Source organism: Cyprinus carpio, unplaced genomic scaffold (assembly GCF_018340385.1).
Source record: "Cyprinus carpio isolate SPL01 unplaced genomic scaffold, ASM1834038v1 S000006548, whole genome shotgun sequence".
In the NCBI taxonomy this organism is placed as follows: Eukaryota; Metazoa; Chordata; class Actinopteri; order Cypriniformes; family Cyprinidae; genus Cyprinus; species Cyprinus carpio.
This window is the reverse complement of record NW_024879211.1, coordinates 23,943-39,273: the sequence shown is the minus strand read 5'-3', so window position 1 is coordinate 39,273 and position 15,331 is coordinate 23,943. Positions and strand designations below refer to the sequence as shown.

Here is a 15,331-nt window from a genome sequence, read left to right as displayed (position 1 = left end):
TTTATGACATCAATGTCTTTTTTGTGGTCAGTCTAATCTAAAGGCCTGTGCAATGTTAAATTGTGAAGATCTTGAGTTTTCTTTAAAAGGCGTGTCCATGGCGCCATGACAAAGTTCGATCTCTCGCCATGGGAATAAAAGATGTTATAACTCAGGCATAAAATGTCCGATCTTCCCCAAACTTCACTTGTTTGATAAGATTCCTGGCCTGAACACATCTGAAGGCCAATATTCCATCAGGTGTGGCAAAATGGCTCAATAGCGCCACCTATACAGTTTCAACGGAGTGCGCCTCGAGCTATGTTTCACGTACATGTACGAAAATCGGTACACACATGTAACACACCAATACCTACGAAAAAGTCTCTTGGTATGAAATCCAAATCCCAACAGGAAGTCGGTTATTGTGAATTTTCCCTGCAAAATTGATGTTGTTTTTGCCATTTTCAGGGGTTGTACTTTAACGAACTCCTCCTAGAGATTTATTCAGATCAACACCAAACTTTGTCAGTGTAATCTAAAGCCCTTTGCGATGTTAAATTGCGAAGATCTTGAGGTTTTGTTAAACGGCATGTCCATGTGACAAATTTCGATGTTTCGCCATGAAAAAGGAAGTTGCTGTAACTCAGACATACAATATCCAATCTGCCCCAGACTTCACATGTTAGATAAGACTCCTGACCTGAACAGATCTACATGCCCATATTCAGTTATAGTCATAGCGCCATCTGCTGGCAATAGGAAGTGTCATGTTTTATGCTGTAACTAACTACTCCAAGAAATTTAATGACATCAACATTTTATTTTTTTCTGGTCAGTCTAGTCTAAAGGCCTTTGCAATAGTGAATTGTGGAGATCTTGAGTTTTTGTTAAGGGCCTGTCCATGGCGCTGTGACACAATTTTATGTCTCACCAAATGAAGAGAAGTTGGTGTAACTCAGGCATAAAATGTTCGATCTTCCCCAAACGTCACATGTTCGATAAGAGTCCTGGCCGAACACATCTGAAGGCCAATATTCCATTATAATGATAGCGCCACCTGCTGGCAACAGGAAAATTGGCACATATAAATGACTTTGACATATTCCACTTATATTTACGACTTTAAATGCATATTTCTCACCGTTCACCTTTTTACTAAACCCACACAATGGCGGTGAGCCCGGATGCGAGGGCCCGTTCATTGCTGCTTGCAGCTTTAATTCTTCTTCTTCTTCTTCTTCTTCTTCTTCTTCTTCTTCTTCTCCAAAATGAATCGCATTTTTGAGGGCCTAAACATGCTTGAAAAGTCCTGAATCTTTGCACACGCGTCAGACCTGGTGAAAATTTACGTCTGATATAGGTTTTTCAGAAGAGGGTGTGGCAAAATGGCTCGACAGCGCCACCTATCGTAAAAAATCAACAGCCCTCGAGCTGTGTTTTCACGTACATGCACGAAAATTGGCACACATATGTAAAGCATCAGTACCTACAAAAAAGACTCTTGGAGCCATATCCGAAACCCAACAGGAAGTCGGTTATTTTTAATTTTATGAGCAAATTTTGCATCATTTTTGTCATTTGCATGCCTTGTATTTTAACGAACTCCTCCTAGAGATTTTTTCAGATCAACACCAAATTTGGTATGCCTAATCTAAAGGCCTTTGCGATGTTAAATTGCGAAGATCTTGAGGTTTTCGTTGAAGGGCGTGTCCGTGGCGGCCTGACGAATTTCGATGATTCGCCATGAAAAATGAAGTGGCTATAACTCAGACATACAATGTCCAATCTGCCCCAAACTTCACTTTGTTTGAGAAGACTCCTGACCTGAACTATATCTACATGCCAATATTCAGATATCGCTATAGCGCCACCTGCTGGCAACAGGATTAGTGACATTTTTTACGCCGTAACACAACTACTCCTAGAAATGTTTTGACTTTTATAATTTTTTTTGGTCAGTCAGTCTAATCTCAAGGCCTTTGCGATGTTAAATTAGTGAACATCTTGAGGTTTCATTAAAGGGTGTGGCCATGGCGCCGTGACAAAGTTCGATGTCTCGCCATGGGAATAGAAGTTGTAGTAACTCAGGCATAAGATGGAGACTGTCCTCTGCTGCAGCCTGTAGCACGATGACGTAGCTGGATCAGATCCAATACGTACTGGACGTTGTTACGAGCATGCGCGGTGGTGTGTTTCGGTGACATCATAGACGCATGCGCTGTAGAGAGTTGGTAAACGATCGCACGTGCTTTGGTCTTCTGAGAAGAGTCTACAGAAAACGGCGGATTAATTAACAGTGATTGTTTATCGGTAGGTAATTAATCTTTCTAATCTTCATTTAATGTTTTGTTGTTTCAAACATGTATAGTCTTGTGAAATGTTATGTATCCGAAGCGTTGTAAACGTGTTTAGCTGACATGACTTGCATAATGCTCACAGCGATTCTTATTTTAATCTTATACTTCAGTACTATATGGATAGACTGCAGGGCTAATGTAAAATTAACCTGATTTTGCTCGGCTAATGAATACTTATTTGTTATTGCATTGTTCTAGATGAATGTCTTTAAAAAGGGCAGTACCACAGCAATTTCAATGAGAACAAGGTGCTGTAACCAGTACCACTGCCCTTTTTGTGAGACGTACAAAACCACATCACAACTATCCATTGATAACCATGTAGAGAATCATCTAAAATTGGCAGTAAATCATGATGGTGAGTATAATTTCACCTCTACTAATTTTATTTTGCTTTATAAAATTTGATCAGAGTAATGTCATATGTCTGTCCCCCCCCCCCCCCCCCCCCCCCCCCCCCCCCCCCCCCGATTTTTGTGATTGTTAAGTGCAATTCACACTGTAGAGAAAATGCACATTTTCATTGCTGTTACTGTCCTGCTACAGTAATAAGAAAAGTGCAGTTAATTACTCATCTTAAAAAATGTAAACAAAAGTTGGCTATTCCTGGGCAGGAAGCTCAATCTCCATTCCTGCATAGCCCAGCAGCCACTGCTCCACTTTCTACTATTTCAGCACAGACTTCTCATGTCATTACACAGGCGCCTCCCCTGTCTTGCCCCATGGCTATCCAAACATCTTCATCTCCAGTTACATCAGTGTTTCAGTCTCCAGCAATGACACAGTCTTGGACAAGTCCCTTATGTCAACCTTTGCAACCTGTGACAACGTGCCCCCTTTCTGAAGCTCCATTCCCTCTTTCTGCATCCACTCAAGTACTTCCGTCTCTGACTATTTCCTCTGTCCTTGTTCCACCAGAGCAACCAACAGCAAAGCGTCCTCAACCAAAGAAGAACAGAATCAGATGTGATCATTGTGATATGGAATTGAATAAAAAGAGAACTTGCGAGTTCACATTTAGAAGAAAGCACACCACAGTTAAAGAGGCCATCACATTACAACGACATTTATTTTGTCAGGTCATTGACAGTAAGCATGGAATTTTTGCAGTAGCAAAATCTTTCAGTGCACCGTCAATACCCATCCATGTTCAAAAAAAGATCTGGGGTGTGAATGACAAAGTTATGTGTGAACTAGACCAATGTAATGCTAGTGCGGATTTTGCACAAAGGAGTGGCCTGAAACCATTTGAGTGCTGCCATCTCATGTCCTTAGCTTTCTGTCCCAAAGATGATGGCAATGCTGTTAATCTCAAAGAGGAAACCCTAAATGAGATGGTGAAAGAAAAATGGTTTGGAGAAAGTAGGAGAGATGCATGCATCGAAAGGCAGTGCTTGGCAAACAAAGATGATGTGCCACTTTCTGTAGCGATCACATTTGCTGGGCCCTCAACAAAAAAATACATATCAGTGTATGAGCCAAAAATGTCTTATTACTGCAGACTTGGAAGAGTGACTGTTGTATATGACAGTAAGAAGATCACATGGGCCTGTCCATGTAATAAAACAAAACAGTCATGTATTCACAAAGCAATAGCTAAATGGCATTTGTTTCAAAGTCAGAGAGCTCTCTTCCAGAAGGTGAAGACCACCGAAAGGATTGATTCCATGCAGATACCTCAGCAGCAGTCTGAGAATGTGGGTGACTGTAGTGATCATCAGTACCCACCTAATGATGATGGAATAGAGAGGATAGTGCGCTATTTGATGAAAAATAAATCTCTGCCTGTGGACCTTCCTCAAAATTTGGTTAGTGGTCTACAACATGGAAGTGAATTTAGACACCAACTAATTCCTGAAGAAACATTCTGCTCTGAATGTGAGGGTAATCATGTTCTAAGCGAGCCAATTATTATAACCTCACGAGCAAAGATTCTGGACCTTTACTGGGGTAGTTGAAGGTAAATATTGTTAAATGGAACATTCAAATTGTTTAAAGAGTGTTATTTTACTGTTACTGTTATTTTGTATTTAACTTTTCTGCTCTCTGTTAAGGAATTTCAACTTACTACAAAGTATGTAGCAACTGCAGCATGATGTACAGGTACCAGGAATTCACTGATGGTATCCATAACTTCAATGACCACCTTCTGCTTTCTCTTCACTTGTGTGTAATTCTTCGCAATGCTCTTCAGGTAATATGTGTAACTATTGATGTTGATATGGTTTTGTGTAATAAGTATTATGCCGTGTAACATAATCTTTCTTCTTTATACTCTGTGAATATGCCTAGAATCACACTGCTGTCAGCAGAGTAATGAGCATACTTGAAGCCACTGCTAAAGCAAAATTCCCCAGCAAAGACACAGTGCTCCATGCTTACCTCCACTTTGAAGCCTTGAGCAGCCATGTTTATTCTTACACCTGCATCAATTGTGGATATTACCCCAGAGTGGTGATTATGGATCTCCACAAGAAAGGTGTCTTCAGTATTCCTTGTAAGTATGTGTTGTGTACATTGTATTATAAATGCTTTCTAAAAACGGCATGTTCCTGATTTGTGAATTTGTGTTTTGCAGTCAGTGAAATAGCCACATCACCATCAGATTTCAAGGGTGATACAAACATTGTCTCTTTTTGGGAATCCGTAACGATGGAGATGATTGGTCGGGGATTTCTTTCAAGTAAGTTATTTAATGTGTAATATTATTTAGGTCTGTGTAACTAAAGAAACTAATTTTCTTTAATGTACTTATACACTCTGTATTTCTCTTAAGGTGGCAGGAAAAATCCCTTTGTAGTTTGCCCAAGTTATGATTGTTGGGCTCCTTGGATTGGACCTAACACCCGAAAGTCAGACATTGTTCTAAACACTGAGCATGCAAAACTACAAAAAACAAAGTCCTGTGATGTTCCAGATCTTGACGTCACAGAGGAAAGGTTAGGTGATGAGCTCTTTAATCTTAAGGTAAGAACACATGCACTACATCTAATTATGTTTTGCAACAATTATGGTTTTAACCAAAGCCTGTCATATGTTTAGGTTGATGCAGTGAGGAAGCTGTGCAAAGAATGTGGATTGGACACAAAGGGATCAAGGATGGATCTTGTGTTACGTTTGCGAACAGAGATGCAAAACCGTTCTGCGTACGACAAAATCTTCCAGCAGATTTGGGGTGCTTCTGGTAAATTGTCATCTCTTAAATGTCTATATAATAATAATAATAATAATAATAATAATAATTCATTTAATAATGCATAAATATGTAGCTTTGATTGGAAAAAAAAATAATAATGTCCCTGGAGTTTAAAAATGTATCCTGATGGACATTTAATTTTCAGCAAAGCATTCATTGGAAGATGCAATATTTCATTTGCTATAAGAACCTACTTGCAATTTATACATGGGTTAATTAACACTGAGGAAACTAGTCTCTGAGTCCACCCACTGACAAATTGTTGGTAAAAGTAGGTAGATTCACAGGTATGAAGAAATTATGAAAACCTAATGAAAAAAATAAACTAAATAAAAATAAATAAATAAGTTAGTTGAAGTGTTATTTGTATTTTTATTTTATTTTTTTTGTAATTGTAATGATTTTTACATATATTTCTTTACATTGTACTTTCTTTAAATTGTGCTTTTGTACATTTCTCTTAGGTGGCTGGGCAGTCATTACATGTCCATGTGGAATAGTGTATTCCATCAAATTCAACATAAGAGCAGAGTCTCCCAGAGACTTTGCAGACTTGCTGCTGAGTTGGAAGCACTTTCCTAATGTGGTAATATACGACTTTGCTAGAGGACTTGCAGCACACGTTAATCTACGGGAAGCAGATTCTCTACCTTTCAGTCCCCATGAAGGGAGACTTGCTGAACCAACTACAGCAAATATCCAGCTAGCAAAGGAAGCCAAGCTCAAAGTTAATCTACCATGGTTGAAAAATAAGGAGGAGGAGGATATCAACTGCCATCCTTTGACAGGATCATCAGAGCATTATGCTCTGTATGACAGATTTCATGAATTTAACACCAAAGACCCAAGAGATGCTCTTAGGAGAATCCAAGTAGTCCCAGAACTCTGTGGATGGGTAAATACTCAAACCGCAGAGCAACTTTTTGGTTCAATGCGCAAGAACAATTATTTCTTGAACATGCTCACGCCATCTGGACACACATTTTTGATGCGCAGCATCATTCACCATTATAACACAGCACAGAATAAGAACATGGAGGACAGCCTAAGAAAAATTGTATCACCAAGTGATCAGTTAACCTTCAATGGTTATGGTCAGATAGTACTTGGTAACTTTTTTTTTTTTTAAACTTACAATGACCATTCATTTTTTCATGTATTGTAAAAATCACTTTGTCTTGTACTTTATGTAGGTACACCTCCACAGTCCCTAAATGATAGTGAAAGACGCACCTGTGATATTACACAAATAGACCAAGTACACTGTAAGTAATGTCATTATAAACACCGCACTTGCAAAATCTCACTTCACTTAATAAATACAGTTGGATCATAATATTTTCTCTCTTTTCAGGCCCCAGCCAAGGTTCAGTGATTGACATGACAGCCCTACGAAATGTGCAGCCAAACAGGGCATGCTGGATGCATCCACAAAGCAGTGACCAAATAAAGATGGTATGTTCAATTTTTTGCATTTTTTATGCAAAGTGTATAATCATACTTACACTTTTTTTTTTCGTTTTTCTACGTAAAAAATGCTTTAAATGAAAAGGAATCACGACAACAATTTTTGGCTCAAGTAGGAGCAACAATTCTGAACAGATCAGATTTTTTTACCTTGGGACATCCAAATGATGTTGAAGGGACTGTGAGTATTATCACATGCAATATCATGCTTTTGTTTTGTGATAAGTGAATATTAAATTTGGTTTCTCTCAAATTATTACAAATTTTAAATGCCTGCCTTTCAATGATCAGAGATATTGCTGATTTAAAGGTAATATTTTATATCATCTGTGTAGAACTGTTTTTTTTGGAGTGAGAAAGTGTGCACAAGTGATCCTTTATTAACTGTATTAATTTTAAATGGTATCTAACAGAACATAAAGGTCCATTGTTTTGCTCGTATGTGACAGTGACATGGTTGCCACCATTGTGTGCAGACCCTTCAGCTAACTTACCTGTAAGTATGACTGAAATTTTTAATAGAAGTTAACTGGGGTCATTTTAAGGTGCCATTTAAAAATGTTTGTTATCTGTATAAGACCATATAGCAGAATGTGACTTCATCTTACTCCCTTCCTGGGCATCAAACCATTGGATGATATGTGTAAGTCTATTGTGTTTAAATTATCAGTTCTCCTTAATGCAAGTAACACTGAGATATTTTGACATAACTAACAGTTGTATCTTCCAAGAATCATTTAATAGAACTAGTTTTACAGATCATGAAACCAAAAAGCAGAGAGATGTATTTGCTTTGATTCACTGCACGGCACTGACTTCAGCGATTGTCGTTACATTGATCCCTACAGGTTTTTTTTCAGAAAAAATATTAAGAGTTCAAAAGAAGTTCAGGATTATGGTAGTTCTGTTTTGTGCCATACATCCTTTTGCATGCATTTTGTTTTTTGTTTTATGGCTCATTTTTCATTGATGCTTAAACTATTTAAATCTACCTTATCACTGGAATTATATTTTATAGTTCAAAGAAAAAATTGTTTAAACGATGATAAATGAGCCAATAATTTGTTTGGGGATTTGTTCCACCCCAGTTTGTTTATTAGTATTTTATTATTATTTTTATTCAGTTTTTGTTTTAGTTGTTGTTGTTGTTTCAATGCTTTGTAGAGTACTTGCACAGCAACTACATCCTGGGCTGTGGAAAGAGTATGGACGTGATGATCTCAACGTAAGCAGTTTTCTTGTTGCCATCACTAAATTCCATTTTAGATATTCAAACACATTGTTAGTTTTTGAATAATTACAACATGTTTATTTCAATTTAACTCAACAGGGTGCTCCAAGGCAGAATTGGTCAAATAATTGTGGAGTGTTTGTGTTGATGGTAGGAAGAATTGTTTAACAATAAGTAATGTTTATTTTCCTTGATAGCTTTGTCAGATTGCTGTCTTTAATTGTTAATTTATTTTTTAGTTTGAGCAAAATCAATATCCAACAAACTTAAGATATTGATACAGTCAAACAAAACCATTTAAAGTTGATTACTATTGTTTATGTCTGTTTTGATGTAACTTACTATTAATGTTACAGTACACACTCTATGTTGTAATGGGAGGCGTCTTTGATTTTTCTGAGGTGAGCTATCAAAATTAATAATTTGGCAAAAAGTTTATTCTCAAAGGGTGATTGATTTACATTATGCATATTTTCCCAGTCTGACATGGCTGCAGTAAGGAGATGGTGGTGCTTGCTCCTGCTAACAAATTATCCTGTGAAGTAAGCCTATTTCCAAGTTCTTCCAATAAATAGAACATATTTATTAGTAGTAGTGGGTGATGGGAGGAGTAGAAGTAGCAGTTTTTTATCCTCTCTTTAATAATATTAATTTGCACAGTATTTGATATTTTGATATTTATATATCATTGCTCTTTTGTTGTTGTTTTTGATTGCTTCCATTGTCCTCATTTGTAAGTCGCTTTGGATAAAAGCGTCTGCTAAATGACTAAATGTAAATGTAATGTATTTGGTGTTTTATGGTGATTTTTTTTTTTTTTTTTTTTTTTTTTTTTCTCCTGTGTGGAGTAAATACTTTCTAGGGAAACTAGTTCACTTGTTTGTTTGTTTTTTTTTTATGTGTAATTTAAGACCAGATGCTGAAAGAAAGCTACTCAGAAAAAGGCGCAAAGAAATGAAAACAGGTATAACTTTAACTAAAAAGGTTTGTAACAACTAATCTGACAACTGAAGATAAAAAGTTCCTTTTTCCATAAATATTTCATGATTGATGTATTGGTGTGAACTTTCTTTCTCTTCTTTTCTTTTCGTTCTTTCTTAAGGAGAATTGGAAAAGGAAGCAGAAGCTGATTACTAAGTAAGGTGGGAGTTTTTCCTATTCCAAATGTTATTTTTAACATTTTAAATGTATGCTATTATTCGACTAGTATTTTATATTGAATAATATTAACCAATTTTTTTTTTCAGCAGATGCCACCTGAGATCCTGAGACATATCCTCTTGAATGTGGTCAAAGAAGATGGAGATGTGGCCTTCTTCAGACTGTCTCTGACGTGCTGGCTTTTCCATGATGTTGTTTGTGACGCATCATTCAGAAAAGACGCTCATTTAGCCTGGCTTGACAGTAAGTTTATTTTATTTTTTTATTTATACCAGTAGATAGTTCCACACACATAAAGTTTAAGCTGCAAATGCATTTTAAACTTTGCTCAGAACTTTTTATTGTTTTAAAATCTCTTTCTTACAATAGGTGTTGTCGGACTTAGTGCATACTCCAGTGACTACAAGGAGATGTACAGAGTGCCATATAAAGTGACCAGTTGCCTTTGCTGTGGGGACTTATTTAAAGACTTCCCCGCCAGGCTATATTGGAGATGGAAGGAAAGGAATCCTTCGTGCAATTTTACTCGACCAAAGAGTTTGAAGGTTACTGCTCAGCAGACTGCTTCATTTGTGACGGCAATCACTATAGCCCCAAGGACAACAATTTATAAAGTTAAATAGGAATTGTCACTTAGGTGACAATTGCTTGATCTGACTGCTGTGTTTGTATATTGAACTTAAATTCAGGGTTTGTTTTCTTTTATTATTATTTTTTTAATAAATGTACTTGCATGTCTTGCAGACACTTAACAGCAAATTAAGAGGAATCTTATGTACAGATCACGGTTGAAAACCAGACAAAACATAAAATTTTTTATTTTTTATATATATATATATATATATATATATAGCACGTTTGTTTATTTTGACATCTGACAAGTTTTTATTTTTTTCTTGTTGCTGTTAATATTTTTGCGTTTTCCCCATGAGTGTGTACTGGTATTTTAAGTCGTATACAGCCTTTATTGTATTGTTACTTTTAGGATTAAAAAATTACAGAGACAATTACTTGATTCATTTTTCCTTCCACTCAACAGCAATTATGACCTGAATAAAATAAAATGGCTTTATTTTAAAATGTTCTATATACACACATTTAAAAAAAAAAATACTTGTGGTGACATTATGCTATTATTCCATCAAATTTAGGTTTAAAAACTTTAAAATCATGTGATTTAAAATGTTGTCCGGACAACTATTTTGCATGTGTGTAGATAAACTAAATAATACAGATCTTTAAATATATGTAAATAATTACTTATTACTATTCATCTATACTACTACTATAGAGGTAAGAACATCATCTTAATACAATATTGAGCATGCGTGTCACTCAAGACCAGCGCATGTGCATTATAATCATAAATCGGTAGTGCGCATGCGTCCTATGACGTCACCAAAACACACACCACCGCGCATGCGCGTTACAACGTCCAGCACGTATTGGATCTGATCCAGCTACGTCATCGTGCTACAGGCTGCAGTGAAGACTTCTTGTTATCCGTGCGCGTCTCCGCTGCGGCCTGTAGGCTACTCTACTGATCGATCGAGTCATGGTTATGAGATTGACAATCATACAGCACAGCAATATGCAGAAACTATTATTGCTCTTTTCCCTCGCATTATTTTTGGACCGTAAGTACTGTAGGCTCGGTTCTTCATACTTTCAGTTTCACAGTTATCCCATGCATGAGCGGAAGAAAGGTATTTCGGTCTCAATCACTAACATTGGCGTGCTATAGGTGTGTTCATAAGCGTAGGCGATGTCCTTTCACAAAATCTCGCATTTTCAACAGACATTTACAAAATCAGTGTTTTTCTGTGTTATAACTTGGGGTGCGGCTTGAAGGCAGACTCTAGGCTATGTTACGTAACTAGCGTGTGCTTTTGACGTCCTTTCAATTTCACGTTACGTAATTTCGTCATCAGACGTGCAGCCAAATCAGCCATTACAGAAATCTTATTAGAGACTTTTGATAAACTTTTGATAAACTCATTTTGAAAACTTCAAAGACATTCACGAGAATATTTATAAAAAAAAAAAAAAAAAAAAAAAAAACCCAGTTCCGAAAAAACAAGTACACGAGAAATAGGATATTTTAAAAAATACTACTAAAATGGTAACGTTTTGTTATGCTTATAGATTAAATAGCCAATTGAATAAACAAGCGTGGACAAAAGCCACAAATGACAACAATATGATTACCTTTAATTCTTTAGCCCAGTATTCTATACCCTTACTAATATTAACCATGCTTTTACTACATATAGGAATAATAATAATAATAATAATAATCATGGTTAAAACCATAATGTAGGCAAAATTTAACCATGTTTTTATAGTAAAACTGTGGTTATACAAATGTAAACAATATGCCAAAATCCAATGGTGGCTGAGTCATTACTTACTGGTGCCTGGACATGTGTTCAGACATAGTAATATTTAGTGGGCTGTGTTATTAACATAATGTACATAATCCTTACGATTTTATATATCAACTTCAGCGCTAATGTTTTGTTTGTAGTTTTCTAATATTTGAAAATCTTCAGCTACTGTTCCTGTTTTTCAGGTGTGTACAGCAAGACAGAAAAAGTATCAGTGAAGGAGGGAGATTCTCTCACTCTACACACTGATGTCACTGAAATACAGAAAATATTTTTCTTGATGTGGATGTACGGATCTCAAAACATTATCATCGCTAAAATCGATGGGAAAACTCAGGCAGTCTCATTATATGATGTTGATGATGGGAGGTTTGAAGACAGACTGCAGCTGGACAATAAGACTGGATCTCTGAGCATCAGTGACATCAGAACCAAACACTCTGGAGATTATCATCTAAAGATCATCAACGAGACCTTCCTCAAGACATTCAGTGTTACTGTCCATGGTGAGAAGCTCAGATATTTGTACACTATTTGCATTAATGTTTCTTTTCAAGAAAGAAGGAGATTCTTTGTTTTCCAGATGTGATTTTTGCAGGGTTAGAAAACAAGAAAGAAGGAGATTCTGTTACTCTACACACTGGTGTTACTGATTCACAGAAACATGATCTAATACAATGGACATTTGGACCTACAAATCCAGACAGTCTTGTAGCTGAAATGAACATTAAGATTCATGAGATCACACTGAATTCAGATGATATATACAGAGGGAGACTACATCTGGAAAATCAGACGGGATCTCTCACCATCAGAGACATCAGAACCTCAGACGCTGGAGTTTATCAACTACAGATCTCCAACAGTAAAGAGACACTATATAAGAGATTCAATGTTTTTGTCGGTACGTAATTCATGTCAAATCACATTAAAAAGAGTGTAATTTTGATGTTCCCTCATAATGAAATCGTTCGTGTGTTTGTCTCTCTTCAGCTGTTCCAGATCCGGGTCTGTCCACTGGTTATATTGTGCTCATTTGTCTTTGTGTCCCGCTGTTAGTGGCTGTAGCTTTGGGTGTGATGTGCTACATAAAATACTTGAAAAAAAGCAAAAAGGTGAGTGTTATCTACAGTAAATATAGGAGTAGAATTGTTTAAAAGAGTAATTAGTTACCATGTTTTTCTACAAGACTGAACCACAATTTGTTTAATTCAAAGCCTAGGATTGTTAAAGAAGCCAACAATTTAGCAGAAGAAAATCTACTTTTTGTGTGACAAACAGTTTTGGAATTCTTCTTGTTCTTAGTGAAGAAAGATTAAAGGAAGTTGTAACACCCTAGAAATGCATTTAAAAAGTGACTTAAAAACCAATCAGATCACTGTTCAGTAAATTTAATCAAACAAAATTGTTTATGAATCAAACTGAAAGTTTTGGAGCAGATCTACTGTTTCTAATGGGACTCAGTTTACGGTAGTTTATTAATTCACCAAAAAATGTATTTTTGAATAGTTGAACAACGTAATATCTTTTGAAATATTTTATATCTTCTCCATTCACTTGATGTTGAGACAGAAAAGAAGACCGTGTCAGTGAAGGAGGGAAATTCTGTTACACTAAAAACCGGTGCAGTCGAGACCCAGAGAGACGATGAAGTGCTCTGGATATTTGGACCTCAAGAAACAGTCATCGCTCAAATCTACAAAAATGACCGTAACATCTCATACACCGATGATGAGCGATTCAGAGACAAGCTACAGCTGGACCATCAGACTGGAGATCTGACCATCAGCGACATCAGGATCCCAATCTCTGGAGATTATCAGATGAAGATCACTGGCAGCAAAGCAAAAAATAAGAGATTCAAAGTTATTGTACGAGGTGCACAACTCAAGCACTTCAAAATGTCCTACAGTATTGTCTGTCAATATGTTACTTTATTTGTTTTTGACCTTCATTGGGCTCCTTAGTGGGTTTTGTTGGGTTTTTTCCACATTGTGTTCAACATGTTTTATGTGTTTCTGTTACTTTATGAAATAGAGGACACACGGAAATTCACAGAAGGAGAATCTGTCCATCTGCAGACCGGTGTTACTGAAATACAGAAAGATGATCTGATACTGTGGAAGTTTGAACCTAAAAATGCCCTTATCGCCAAAATTGATGGACAGAGCAATGAGAGCAATGTCTACGATGATGATGACGGATTCAGAGACAGATTGGAGCTGGACAATCAAACTGGAGATCTCACCATCACAAACACCAAAAGCACAGACTCTGGAGTTTACGAACTGCAGATCAAGAGCAGAAATAAAGTCTTGTACAAAAAATTCAACGTTCTTGTTTGGCGTGAGTAGCTCAAAATAATCAAAATATCGATAACTGTATTCATGTTCACACTCACAAATTTCTTCTACATGTTTCTCTTGCTTTGGCAGTGAATAATCTGAAATATACAGTTGGAGATTCTGTCACTCTACAAACTGGTGTTACTGCACTGAATGAAGATGACCGGATACTGTGGAAGTTTAGCGATAAAGATATTTTTATAGCTGAACTCAAACGAGCCACCAATCAGACCAAATTATAAAAACATCATAATTCAATAATAAGATAATACACTTCATTAAACCAGCAAACTGGAGATCTGACCATCAGGAACATCAGCAGAGTTCATTCAGATGTTTATACACTTCAAATTACCAGCGGCAAAAAGAGCACATGCAAGAGATTCATGGTTATTGCTCATGGTGAGTAACTCAATCGTATTTATGACTGTTTTAATGATTTAGAGCTATAATTAAAAGATAAAGATGCAAACAACTCGAGAAGACAGAAACAAAATTATGTTAGTCAAATTTTCATTGGTGCCCAGAAATTAGGGGCATTTTAAAATGTGTACAGCTCCAACACAGCTTTTTCTTATGTGCAAAACAAAAATCCACCATCTTGCCCTCTAATTAATCAGATGGGAGTTAATTTTGTTATAACATTCATGTTTTTACTCTTCTGTGTGGTGATGGGATAAAATTAAAGAGAAGGACTGAGTCTGGGATGGAGGGAGATTCAGTCAGGCTACAGAACGAAACTGAAATACAAAAAGATGATCTGCTGCTGTGGATGTTTGGACCTGAAGATAGTCCTCATCGCTAGAGGAGAAATAAATAAAGCACTTTTCTGTACATATGATGGCACTGAAGGGAAATTCAGAGACAGACTGAACCTGGATCATCAGACTGGATCTCTGACAATCACAAACAGCACAACTGAACACTCTGGAGTTTATAAACTATTGATCATCAGCAGCCGAGAGACCAAATACAAGACATTCAAAGTTTCAATCCGTGGTGAGTTACATGGTGATCTTATTTAGTGTGTCTTTATTTAGAAATCACATTATTCTGCTTTAATAAAAATAATTACATTTTAAAATATTCAATTGGGATTTAATTTCTAATTCCAGAATAATTTTATTTTTTAAATGTGATTTATCTTTTCACATAAATATCAACTTTTTAAACTTTTGCGTTTTCTTGTTTTTCTTTCAGGGAGT

The 15,331-nt window shown here is 36.4% G+C and overlaps 3 protein-coding genes across 3 annotated transcripts; all 3 read left to right on the top strand.

Moving 5' to 3' along the window:
* Nucleotides 1–3,367: 3,367 nt before the first annotated feature.
* On the top strand, nucleotides 3,368–9,870 carry LOC109071643 (the record flags this gene model as incomplete). The annotated part of the gene is given in 19 exon segments (XM_042754576.1): nucleotides 3,368–4,276; nucleotides 4,278–4,299; nucleotides 4,394–4,533; nucleotides 4,632–4,836; nucleotides 4,918–5,022; nucleotides 5,116–5,306; nucleotides 5,382–5,523; nucleotides 6,000–6,644; nucleotides 6,729–6,800; nucleotides 6,890–7,312; nucleotides 7,416–7,498; nucleotides 8,167–8,227; nucleotides 8,333–8,383; nucleotides 8,590–8,634; nucleotides 8,714–8,775; nucleotides 9,145–9,197; nucleotides 9,336–9,375; nucleotides 9,484–9,637; nucleotides 9,780–9,870. Coding segments are annotated over 10 exon segments (2,625 nt in total), but the record flags the coding sequence as incomplete, so codon positions are not given.
* Nucleotides 8,608–13,142, top strand: LOC122143971. The gene is made up of 6 exons (XM_042754575.1): nucleotides 8,608–8,634; nucleotides 9,481–9,637; nucleotides 9,764–9,825; nucleotides 12,047–12,287; nucleotides 12,365–12,685; nucleotides 12,775–13,142. Exons 1-6 carry the CDS (start codon nucleotides 8,608–8,610, stop codon nucleotides 12,936–12,938), a joined length of 972 nt encoding a protein of 323 aa, XP_042610509.1. The 3' UTR covers nucleotides 12,939–13,142.
* A 92-nt stretch (nucleotides 13,143–13,234) lies between these two features.
* Nucleotides 13,235–14,368, top strand: LOC109058697. Its single transcript, XM_042754572.1, has 4 exons — nucleotides 13,235–13,244; nucleotides 13,354–13,659; nucleotides 13,819–14,127; nucleotides 14,217–14,368. The coding sequence occupies exons 1-4, from the start codon at nucleotides 13,235–13,237 to the stop codon at nucleotides 14,366–14,368; spliced, it is 777 nt and encodes a 258-aa protein (XP_042610506.1).
* The last annotated feature ends 963 nt before the right edge of the window (nucleotides 14,369–15,331 follow it).

What these genes read in the sequence shown, in the direction of transcription:
- LOC109058697 (XM_042754572.1), top strand. An exon ending in ATTCAAAGTTATTGTACGAG is followed by an intron (nt 13,660 to 13,818) that starts GTGCACAACTCA and finishes TTTATGAAATAG; the next exon opens with AGGACACACGGAAATTCACA. An exon ending in ATTCAACGTTCTTGTTTGGC is followed by an intron (nt 14,128 to 14,216) that starts GTGAGTAGCTCA and finishes TTGCTTTGGCAG; the next exon opens with TGAATAATCTGAAATATACA.
- LOC122143971 (XM_042754575.1), top strand. Translation starts at nt 8,608, where the DNA reads ATGGGAGGCGTCTTTGATTTTTCTGAG. An exon ending in TCATTTAGCCTGGCTTGACA is followed by an intron (nt 9,638 to 9,763) that starts GTAAGTTTATTT and finishes TTCTTACAATAG; the next exon opens with GTGTTGTCGGACTTAGTGCA. An exon ending in GAGATTCAATGTTTTTGTCG is followed by an intron (nt 12,686 to 12,774) that starts GTACGTAATTCA and finishes GTCTCTCTTCAG; the next exon opens with CTGTTCCAGATCCGGGTCTG.